The sequence below is a fragment of the Topomyia yanbarensis genome, chromosome 1 (assembly GCF_030247195.1).
Source record: "Topomyia yanbarensis strain Yona2022 chromosome 1, ASM3024719v1, whole genome shotgun sequence".
Lineage (NCBI taxonomy): Eukaryota > Metazoa > Arthropoda > Insecta > Diptera > Culicidae > Topomyia > Topomyia yanbarensis.
In genome coordinates, this window is record NC_080670.1 from 143,566,612 (window position 1) to 143,579,146 (window position 12,535).

At 37.8% G+C, this 12,535-nt stretch overlaps 1 protein-coding gene across 11 annotated transcripts in view; it reads left to right on the top strand.

The window, feature by feature from the left end:
- The first annotated feature begins 1,391 nt into the window (after positions 1 to 1,391).
- The window catches only part of LOC131675962 (cytoplasmic dynein 1 intermediate chain), a 29,984-nt gene continuing 18,840 nt past the window's right edge, over positions 1,392 to 12,535 (top strand). For 9 of the 11 annotated variants that reach the window (XM_058955084.1, XM_058955098.1, XM_058955111.1 and 6 more), the window contains exons 1-4: positions 1,469 to 1,633; positions 1,985 to 2,173; positions 2,398 to 2,544; positions 2,598 to 2,722. In XM_058955084.1, coding sequence (XP_058811067.1) covers positions 2,028 to 2,173; positions 2,398 to 2,544; positions 2,598 to 2,722 — 418 coding nt within the window. In that variant the 5' untranslated portion in view covers positions 1,469 to 1,633; positions 1,985 to 2,027. Of the gene's footprint in view, positions 1,634 to 1,984; positions 2,174 to 2,397; positions 2,545 to 2,597; positions 2,723 to 12,535 lie in introns of all 11 variants that reach the window. The other 2 variants (XM_058955089.1, XM_058955093.1) reach the window with 2 other exon arrangements.

Sequence of the window (12,535 nt, forward strand, 5' to 3'; positions counted from 1 at the left end):
TTATTGTTTTATGATTGTTTGTAGGGTAAATGCTATTGTAAAATTCTATCCGGGATGGTAGACCCAGACTGAGTCAAATCTCCTCTCTCTTTGTTTTTGACAACACTCATAAGTGCGAAAGCAGCGCAAAACTCAAAACTATCTAAATTTGAGTTAAAAGAACTTATTGTGTGGGTTGTTTTATTCTTCCGTGTATGCCAAATTTACAGATTTGGGCATCAGCAGCGTTGCCAATGTTCCAGATTTATCTGGAATCTTCCAGATTTTTCCCAACTGAACAGACATTCGTTCAAGCCAGACATTTTACCAGATTTTTAAAATTTTGCCAGATTTTTCCAGATATTCTGAATTCTACGTTACAACCCAGCGGGGATACCATTATGCCAGATTTTTTTTAAAGCTTCTAGCAAAAAGTCAAATCTCTTATTCTATCAGATTTTTTAAACTATAGAAGTAGTATCAAAGATAAACTCAAGATAGAGTGGTCAAAGGTTTCCCATGTACCATCTAAATGCGACCCCTCGATGAACTCGGTTCACCGTCAGAGTGACAGCTCAATACTAAAGTAAAGCGAAGCTTTGCGAAAAAGGATGCAACGTCGATCTTTGCGTCGTATCCATGACAATCAGTTATTACGAAAATAACAATACATTTTTCAGCAGACAAATAAACAAACTGAGCTTTTCGTAGATCGGTAATTAGTTAATGTGCCTAAGTTAAGTTTCTGCTATTAATAATTAAATAATAAACTAGTCTACTGACTGATATATTACGTCAAATTCCGCAACGAAGTACCTTTGTATTACATTTACCGAAGCCTTTGTATTAGATTTTGCAGAAGAATCAAGTGGATATGAGTTGTACGATTTTTTTTATTCCTAATTTTTACGAGATTCACCTGATCCGGATACTAACTGTAGGAAACGGACGAGCTCATATCAATAATTCTGGTCATCAGTGTTCCAGAAATAGGCATTTAGTAGTAAACGTAGTTGAACAATGTTTCACTCGTCGATTTGGACAACATGTTTGTTTCATAACAAGATTGTTTACAACTTTGATTTGATTCGTAACCATAGCATTTTGTCGACGCATTCTAAAAAACATTGACGCCTATTAACGAGGGGGTAGCTAATGCTTACTATTACTGAGTTCACTGGTTCACGGTTACTGATCCATCTTTCGTTAATGGTTTGTATGAGACCTAGTAATCTTGAGTTTATCTTTGGTAGTATCACACAAATTTTGGAAATCTGGGTCTTATTCGATAAATTCACTTCTATAGAGATCAAAATGTATACCAAATTTCGATGACTTTGGGGTCACTGTCAAGTGACAGATTTTGCCAGACATTTTTAGTTGAACTGCCAGATTTTCTTCGAAAAATAGTGGCAACCCTGGCCATCAGACATTTTCAGTTAAACTGCCAGATTTTCTTTGAAAAAAAAAAGTGGCAACCCTGCCAGCCACCCAGACCCAGCAGAAGTTCAAGTGTATCGTAGCCGAGTGTGCTACTTTTTTCTTCTCCGCTTTGGTAACAAATGATTCTTCCATAGAATTATAGCTAACTGTTAAACTACTTCGTTAATAACCATTCAAAAATCTTTTTAGTGCATTTGGTATTAAGCAATACGTAAATATTCCTAATATTACCAGTGATATAAATTTGATCGCTTTGATAAACCGCAACCTTTTTCTCTTGCTAGCATTTATTTTGTGCTCGATTGTGTATCATACAAATCGTGAAAAAAATATTAAAAGTGTTTGTCACTATCTATTTTCATTTTTGCTTATAATATTCATATATACAGTGTGAAGCAGCTATTGTAGTGTATAATTACGCCTTGCTAACTTTCCATATCACGAAGTGAAAAATCGATATGTTGATTAATAAATGACGTCATCATTTTTTCTTGTTGCCCTCCCCACTAAATTTTCGCTGCTGGCCACAAACGGTATGTGGACTGTCAATTTTTGCCTACAGGTAAAAGCTGGAGAAGTTGGAACAATTTAGTAAGTTATCAAGGATGGATAGGAAGGCGGAATTGGTGCGGAAAAAGGCCAAATTGCAGGCCCTCCGAGAGGAGAAAGAACGTCGTCAGAAGGAGAAAGAAATGAAAGATCTCGAAGAGGCAGCCGGAAAATTAGGGCATCCGGAAAGTAATAGCAGGAAGTATGATATTTTGTTACGAAATTAAATGTTAAAGACCGATTCATCACTAACTCAGCGCCTGAACTAATTTCAAATATTTCAAGTTGAAAATATGTCAAAAACCAAAACAGTTGGATATATATCCTGAACCGGGCACTAACGCGGTGTTAGTGATGGAAGAGCGCTGAATAATACAACATTTACAATTGAATAAATTGCATTTTAAAGACACTTTTTTTGTTCAGAGACTTGGATGAAATGCTATCATCACTCGGAGTGGCACCTGTTTCTGAAGTGCTCTCGTCGTTATCATCGGTGAATTCGGCCACGTCAGATCATTCCGCAAATCATACCCCGGATGCAAGTTTGCAGCCAAATTTAAACGGACAAACGTATGTTCTCATGACAGTTGTTGAATTTCTCTATCTAATATATCGTTTTACAGCTATCGCAAGAAACCTATCAATTTGAGTCTAGTGTCTGTCCAAGCTACCAACATTCCACCGAAGGAAACCGTCGTCTATTCGAAGCAGACGCAAACCACCAGCACTGGTGGTCATGAACGAGATGGTAAGTTTACCGGCTGTAAGCCAAGTATAAGACACTTTTTTCTTTTCCAATTATCGTTTTAACTATAAGGCCGTGAAAATTAGGCAGACTAGCAATATTTACCATATGTAATACATGTACGGACTTTTCGCTAAATTTTCATTATTGGTGGCAATATAGCTTTCAAAGCATTAGAAGCCTAAACACGTTGGTAGCAATATAGTGGCCACTTCCTTGTAGGTCCTAAAACGTGTGGCAATATAATTGCAACTGCGTTAGACGCATGCAAAAATGGTTGACAATATAGTTGCACCTGCCTGAGATGCTAAAACTTTGGCAATATAATTATTGTTACTACCATCTGCTTACTTTCTTTCACCGTTGAAAATGGATAGTCAAATCGTCATTTTACGCGTGTTGAGATCCAAAAAAGGTTCTTTCATTACTCATGTTTTTGTCATGAACAAAAAATGCTCATTAATACGAGGCTAGTTGAAATAAAACCGAAAAATGTGAATTTTGAGGGCGGTATAGGTGCCACTGCCTTACAAAGGTTCTTAAATATTTTTCAACTTTGATTTGCGAATCTCCGACAAAATGTAATTTTTAATCAGCGAAGCTCGGCTCCTTGCTCTCATGCTTGCTTGCTTTATTTTTCTCACGTCGTTTTCCGATTCGTGAATTTTTAAAGCCGATGAGAAAAAAATTTTTTTTTGTTAGTTTATTCTAGAGAAGTTTGTTGCATAGATGTATGTCGTCGTGTGTTTAATCAGTCTGTGCGATTAATAGTCGAAGACCTATATATAAATAAATAAATTTCCTTTTACGGCATTACCCTGTACTGGTGTAGTCGGTGCTACACTCTTTCAAACTATACCGGTACACAGTGGCTCCAAACAGCGTTTTGATATACTTAATTTACGTATTCTACATTGTGAGTGTAAATGCGCCATCTTCGGGCAATATTATTTTTTTTTAAATTGATCGTAGTAGGCTATACAAAAAATTATCTTCTGAGCCAAAAGCGACAGCGCTTGGTCGTCGTCGACAAAGTTGTAGAGCAGTAGTTTTCAACCGGGGGTGGATTCATCTACAGTGATAAATTAGACTATTGTAGGGTGTGAATAATGCGGGATAAATTTAAACTTGTTATTCTAACATTGCCGTCGGAATTTTGTCTTTATATATTGTTTTAGAGTGTCAAGAATTAAGATGCTTACTGAGAGTGCTCAGGAACATGTTAATTCTAAGAAAATTGTGGTTCGCATCCAATTGAAAATCATTTTTTTCTGAGAGGGTAATAATTGTAAACAATTTTCAGAAAGGTGCACATCATAAGGATCAATATTCGTAAAGGGGTACATGGAACGAAAAAGGTTGGAAACCACTGTTGTTGAGGATAGTATTTTTAAAAATTTTGCAGAAGACATACCTTTATCACTTTCTGTAATTGAGCTACGAGACATTTTCTATGATCTCCTTAAATTCTTATTTTTACTTTTTGTTTCTGATTTTTAACATTAATAATGTTCAAAGATATTTTTTATCATTATAAAACACCGAATTTTCCCAGAGTCCAAATATCTGTAAATACTTTGTAAAGAGTTATGACTGACTATGATTTCATTTTGGCCTGTTTTTGAATCCACATAGCTTCACAATCGGCAAAAGTTATACACTGTTCAAAGCATTATGTCTGGCCCTCGTCGTTAGCTCATTGAATGAGTAGGCGCTGGTGTTCCAAGGCGCTTTCGCTGATTTTCTGAGTGGGACGCGCTCTGTGTACTAACGCGTCTGCTGGAAGGTTAAAACCGATTTTAAATGATTCTCTAACAGGTGATGTACAACTTCATCTTGGTCTGGATTATCATATGAATTTTTGTTTCAGGATATGGGAAAAGAAGTAAAAGAAACACATTTTTCATATAATTGTTGTATTAACCAGCTGGTTATTTTGAAAGGTTTCATACTGTAGTCAATGCAGCAATTTTATGCATCTTTTTAATCCTGAAGCTATGGGTATGAAGTGGTTATTAATCGTCTCCCGGTTAAATTTATCGTAATTATAAACACATTATATAAAATTCAAAATAACCTATTGCAATCTACTCGATGATCACACCGAACTCAATAATTCGAGACCTTTCAAAAGCTTATGAATACTGAAATGACAAATATAATAAGCTGACAAAATTCGCTTAGCTTTGCTTAGCTTAAATGACAATCTAAAGATTATAGTATGATCAATAACGTAGATGGCAACGCCCATGCAGGTAAATTTTGGGATGGGAAGGAATGTTAGTTCAACACTTGTGGCTATTATGACCGATTAATTCTCTGCATCATACGCAAGTGTCACAAGAGAGCATTAATGTTAGTAGGTAGGGGGCCGTACACAAATGACGTAGCTTTTTTTCGGCGATTTTTGACCCCTCCCTCCCCCCTCGTAGCATTTGGTCACAAAATTCTAACCTCCCCCTCGTAAAAAACGTAGCATTTACCTACCCCCTCCCCCTCGTCAAATGCAAAGCGCCCGAGAGATGAAAAAAAATTACATATGTTTTTAAATTATTTTAAATACATGTCCTTTCAAAATGTTTGACGACTTATATCAACATTTTCATTATAACAGCAAATTGCGTGCAAAATAAGCCCATTTCATGACAAATATAGTGTTGAAAGTTTTGTTTTGAATTTTTTATTTCAAGGGGAGCATGAAGACAAGTTTTCTCAGTTCACAATCGTGCAGCTGCCAATGATTCTAAGAACCATTCGTTCATCCAAATTACTAAATTTTGCTTGGTTGAATTCGAAGTGAAAATTTAATTCAGCTTCCAAAATAAGTCTACTAGTTGGCAATATTAGCTAACTAATGTACTGCCTCTCTACGCATAATTGCCCCATGTATATAGGGAATCCCATAGATCATGGGACAGTTATGCTTATAGCGGCAGTGTAGCAAGTTAAATCCGCATGCAAAATCTTTTCGTATTTTTGCGATCTTGTAATTCCGCGAATCGTAAAATTTACCTCATGAAAAAACGCATCAAAAGTAACTTGTTTGAAGTTAAATTCATTTCTCTTGGGAATGGAGGATCATTAAATTGTTTTCTCTAAACAATGGGTTTTAAACTTAATGCTACGTCGCACAACTTCTGACCCTACCCTCCCCCTCGTCACACTTCGTCACAAATTTGGTATACCCTCCCTACCCCCCAAAATGCTACGTCATTTATGCATGGCCCCTAGGAAAATATCAGGATATATCTAGGTAGATATTGTGATTTAACCAAATATTCGCGAGCTTTGTCTTTTCATTTTAAATCAGTCTTTAGGTGTTCAATCACCAGTAAAAATATGAAGGCCGTTCGAATGCGCATTTGAATAGCTATTCTTGCGCATGCTTTATATAGAACGATAAAGCTATAGATTTTGTAAAATGCTCGCGCGAGACACTGAGACCACAGCCAAGACTGATCCCAAAAACTTACATAGCATGCTCAATACTATAATACGTTCATATTATTATGCATATTATGAAAATCTATTCAAACATGTTCTCACTGTTACCTCCGATGTAATGTCCCCGTAGAATCTTATGCGGTCCCTACATGAGAGAATAATTCTATCAATAAAAGTACTGACAAGACCGTCCAATCCAAAAATCCCACGCTACAGAATCAATAACTATCAGACGTCTTCAAACCCATGAAATACTAGTGGCCAAGAACTGGTAAACGTCACTGCTATTTAAAGTCTCCTCGATCCTACACGACACCCCAGTGTGGTCACTTTTGCATGAGGTCGGATCCGTAGATTTTGAGTTCAACTCAACAAATTCCAAAGCTTTTTGAAGAGTTATGACATGTCAATTTGGAATTTTTATATTCGCTCTTAATTGCTGTAGCGATTCGCTACCACGGACTTAGTTTCACTTTCTCGTGTTAATAGAGAGCAGAATTGGAGCTTCTTTAGTAGCTTCACCTAATAATTTTAATCTTTATATTTGAAAATAGTTCCTATTTTGTTTTTGAACCAAGAATCAGACTTCCTTTTTTCACTGAAATTACCAGGTTATGAAACAACATCATTATAGCCAAGATCGCTTGATAAGTTCCGTTACGATTATTTGTATCATCGTAAATAATTGAATAAATACGCCTTTATTAGATTAGCACATTATTCATCGCATACAAAAGAACGAACGCCGACTCTGTTTTATACTTATCCAGTGAGCGGAGAGAACGGTTACTTTTATCGGTGCGTGAAGGAACGAAGCATACAACAAACGCGAAAAGAACTGAGCTGTGCTATATAAACTCGGTAGCTGATGTATGCAAGAAACCGATAGTATGAAGGTTTCACCTCTGAGAAGTAATTGACTCTAGAAAGATCCCAGATCCTGAATCCCACATTAGCATATTTAGAATCATTAAAAAATGATATATCAACAACATGTACGGCAGACCGAGATACCACGAATACGGACATTAGGTGGTCCATCTCGGACTCCTAAGAAATCTTCTGACCGGTTCCTGGCACCACAATATTCTGAACACACCCAAACAATGTGCTCAATGTCTTTGTAACCCTTGCCACACACATAGTTCTGAAAGTGACCAATATGAAAGATGTGCATAGTGTTTATTTAGTGATTGGGTATGAGTCTGGACATCACGCGACTGATATCACGAATAGCTTTCAACTCCTCCAACCATGCTTTCGATGCTACCTTAGGGGTAATTAAATGTAACCACCATCCCATAAGTTATTTCTGTGACTTTTACTGAACCAGGATCATTGAACATGTAGAAGACGGATGAACTATTGTTTGAGGTGCAGAAGCAAATGGACTATTCGATGCGTGATCTGTGAAAAACATTTTCTCGCAGTTAATGTGTTTGTATTTTTTCATAAAATTGTTTAGGATCTCCCGCGAACGTAGATGATCTGGAATTCCATGGATATGCTCTTTCATGGAGTGTTCTTTGCAGAACGAGGAATATGAATCTTAAAGTAACATACGTAAAAGAATTATTATCTTGCGCGCGTTGCTGAAGTACACTGTCATAAATTTCAATTGCGATTAAACTCGGCAAGCCAATAAAATTTTTAATGACCAATGGATCCATAACCTCGCGTCGGATGAATAAACGAGAAGATATATCCCAGAAATGGAATTTGATCTCGGAAATATTTGCAAACAGCGATATAGTATTCAATCCAAGTTTATAATGTGAGTGTTCGCGACAGAACGGAAATAGTAGCTGCTATGCTCAGCTACTGAGAGTAACTATTATTATACAACTATTGTAGGTTCTCCTGGTGAACACTTTACCAAGATGGAATAAATATGCGAAGAAAAATACGCTTTAGTTGGCATTTAGTCTTTCGATACTGGTTGTTTCTCCTTCAAGAGAATTTAGAGTCCAATCCAGCCTTCATGTATTTAAATAAAAAAGCGAGCATTCCTTGCACTACTAGAAGCTCAAGATGTGCTAGATCACGCTTTACGAAAGGCAAATTGAGTTTTCAGAATTGTCTAGTCGTAGTCGAATAGCATTTAAATCGGCCGATCCGAATTGTGGTCGAAAGATAGTTAAACCGGTTAATGAATAACAAGCATTGTTGGGTTTGATTATGTCTGACCTAAGAGCATTAGTTTTTGCATGACACTAGCACACCTGGGAATTCATCGATATATGTGCGTGATTTGTGTAGTTTCCATGCGACACTTTGTGCACAATTTTCTGGCATACCGTTCTTGCAAAGTCTAAAGTTCATATTCCACGTATGTTCGAAATTCAGTTCGTAAAAACCCAATCATCATTCGTTTGTATCACACTTTTTGCCTATGGTTTTGTTCCAATTTTGAACGAAAAAGATTCGCACGCATCTATTCCCTGAATGCGGGATCTGCATCCACGTCAACAACCGTATCCTGGTTCAGTGCTGAACATAACTTTAGTTGTTTTCTCTTTCGGCATTTTTGCTACATGTCTGGCTAACTGTAGTCTTGCGATACTAATATGTTTGTATACAATATTTGTACACACCAACCAGTCGGTAATCTATCTCCTTCAACGACCACGCCTCATGTTCGTACAGTGCAATAGGGAGTATCAGCGATATGTATGGAGAAAGATTTCTGTGCGTCATTAGGCTACGTGACTTCAGCTGAATACCCAAATTGTATAAGATCCCATTTACAACCGCAAACCGCTTTTTATCTTCAGTCGTTTACCTTAATTGGCACTAAACATTCCCCAGTGTCAAACACCCTGATTTCGGAATGAAAATCTGACTAATTTGCAGTCTGACAATCCATGTAAATTAGTCAGATTTTCATTCCGAAATCAGGGTGTTTGACATTCTGGAATGTTTTGTGCCAATTAAGGCAAACAGAAAATGTAGCAACTTCTTCGAACATGTTCAAAGTTTCCGGAGTCGCATTGAGTAACGTACTACAAAATATACTTTATTGCAATTTTTAATAGCATTTTCTCGCACAAATTTGAAGTTTTTTTATATCAGGCATTCTAAGTATTCGCGTTGGTCTGTACTACAAATAATCAAGTTTCTTTACGAACTATTTAACTTAAATGTGCTAAAATGAATACCAGTTAAATCTTACTGGAATATAAATCGGAAATGTCTATTCCTGGTCAAATGCATCAACCGATTCCGGGGTTCTATGGGTTTCGTTAACCAATCGTGCAAAGCTTTCATGATTGTTCGTTTAATGTCAGTGTTAAGGAACACCACGAAAAGTGAAACAATGACAAGAAAGTTCAACAATTATTGGACGTAAATGATTGAAGTTCAATTGAAAAATCGAATGCGTATTAGTTTTACTTAATTTCCGTAGAATTCTGAAGAAATTCCGTAGATTTTGCGAGCTAATCCGTAGATCCGTTGAAAGAACAGAAATCCGTAGATCTACGAAAAAAGAGATGCTGATTACTGATGAATGACTATAGCATCGATTACACCAATGTAGCGCAATGTCATAATTTGACGACTTTAAACTGTCATATGTATACAATAAAAGAATCCTAGTCCGCATTTAATGAAAGCATATAGCGGTATTGTGTGTACAGCTTTTGACAACATGTGGTTATAATCACCGTGACGTTTTCAGATTTGCGAGATCGCGGGCGTTTGTATGCCACCCGCGTTCATAATTCCATAAGTGCTAACACGTGTACGTAATCCCTAGAGCGTTTATAGGTTTGTGAGATCGCGGGGGCAGGTGCGACGTCGCATGCTTAAATTTCTTTGTATCATCTTGTGACCCATTGCATATTCGCTTGGCTGTGTTTCCGGTATTTACTTTTAAGTGTACGGTTCAGAAGCTAGAAGAGTGTGAGTTCCCCCATCACTAGAGTTACCGGCTATGGCACCTAGAAATTATTGCGTAGTTTTTTGTTGTTGCGTATAGTCTAATTTCAGGCATGGGCCTAGGTCTTTCACGCGTGTACGATTTATGTTCACGTGAGAACGGGTGTGTGTATGTGCGGGCTAGATACCACGATAATATATTCGTAAGTGCACTATGTTGACTTAATCCCGGGGCGTTTTATGTTTGCGAAATCACGGGCGCAGGTTTGCATGGATGATTCGCGGACAAGTTAAATTATTGGTCCATCCAAACAAAACTTCAATGATTATTTTCAACTTTTGGAAATACCTGGGTTCTCAAACCTAAATACATCTATTGGATTTTCACGATAACTGTGCGTCCAATACTGTCATATGGATGCCTTGTGTGGTGGTAGAGGGGAGAGGTGATGACGGTCCAGTCAAATCTCAACAATTTGCAAAGAATAGCGCCCATGGCGTTGACTGGTGCTTTCACCGCAACACCGACTGCTAGCCGCGAGGCCTTTTTAAATATAAAACTATTATACATATACCTCGAACAAGAAGCACTGTCGTGTGCAGACTTCAGGTTACTGGGCTTGGGAACAGTAACCATGTTGATCTAGCTACCAGTCATACACGAATGTGGTTACTAATGGTTACATGGGGTGAATGTATTCTTGCTCCCAGCGATATTACACTCACGTGTAGTTTTCCTTACAGGACATTCCATGTGAAGATGTTTACTCGAGAGGAGGGGTTATCTGGCTATATGGAGAGACAACAACAAACAAGTGGTCTTTTACACTGACGACTCTGATGCAGGGGCGTGCTGGTGTCTACTATCGTGAATTGATATAGAAACAGTCTTACACGCTAGGTAGATACTGTACTGTATTCCAAGCAGAAATATTCGCGATTATGTGCGGGGTACAATCGGCCCTTCAACAGAGCTTGTCCGGCAAAGTTATAAATTTCGGCTCCGATAGTCGGCTGCAATCAAGGCTCTCAGATCTGACAAATCACGCTCCAACCTAGTGCTGAACACAAATCGAAGAACTAAGCATTGTCAACACTATTTACCTTGTCTGGGTTCCCGGACATTCCGACAAAGGAACCTCATATCATCTGATATGCAACTGCTCAGCAGTAGCGCAATTGCGATTTACATAGACGACACCGTGTTTGAACGACTGCAACTTAGTGATATACATTTGTTTTTGCGCTGTTATTTTTCCAATTATTCTTTCTCCCTCCTTTTTCTCCTTTCCTTCCGCTCAGAAAATAATGAGAAGACACGGCAAGGTAAAAACCCCGCCTACACATGGGGATCGTGCAATTTGATCCAATATATTCTGATTCCTAATTCCTGCTTGAATACGTCTCTGAAATTCTTTGCTGGTGTTATTACTGGCGGTCACCAGTGAGTCCAATTATACGAATTCATCAACAACCACCATACCATCGCTATCAATACTCGCAGTACTAATCTTTGACGCATTCATGACCAGTCCAATTCGTGTTGCTTTAACCTTCAGTAGGATACATGTCTCTCTACCGTTGTCTCAAAATTGTGTGCCACAATATCAACGTCGTTACCGAAGTCAACGAAATCGTGCCACTCTTGTGAATCCTCGCTCTTGTTAAGCGATATTGAACAATAAACAAGACAACCCCATCGAATATATCACTCAATCCATTGTCGTTCTAACCAGTAAAGTGTGGTAGGTCGTTGAGACTTTCTAAGGCGAAGAATCTGTGATCCCGTCTTCTTTCGGGAATCGGGAAGTAAATCCGTTGGTCCTGATTCATGCGTTGATGGGCCGATATTTAGTGTCCAGATGATGAAGTCACCTCTCTGGCGTCTGCGATAGGCACTGAATGCGGACAGAGTTCGACGGAAAATGAACATAAATAAATAAAGGAAAGGGTAGTAAATAAACTGAAGCAATAAATGTACTGAAATCTTTGCTTCGAAAATCGGATATAAGTTGGAAGTAGGATGTACGTGTGGGTAGTTTATTATTATTGTAACTATTGGAAGCAAATTATTAAGAATAGATAAGAAGGATGATAAGAATTTATTTACTTATTTAATACCAAAGAAAATAAAAAGTCTTAAAGATGCAGGAAATGGAGAAGAGTATTCTGTTTTTGCTGCTTCTCTTTATATTGCAGCAGAAACTCAGTGGATAAATTCTTGGCTTCTACCGCCGGCTACCAAACCGCCGTTAGGCTTGGTTTGTCCGGTGCAAAATCATGATGCTATCATCTTCCTAGTGACACTTGGCTCGTGGTTCAACTCAATGTTGTCAAATTTTACAAAATAAAATGGAGAGCTTGAGCTGTTATCCAAGTGAAACATTCCAGTGATTCGTGGAATTATTTTAAGAGCTACACTGAAGGTCCGAGATTTTATGTTGACACATTTTATTACAATTCCTGAGAAACTATTCAACATTGGATAATTGG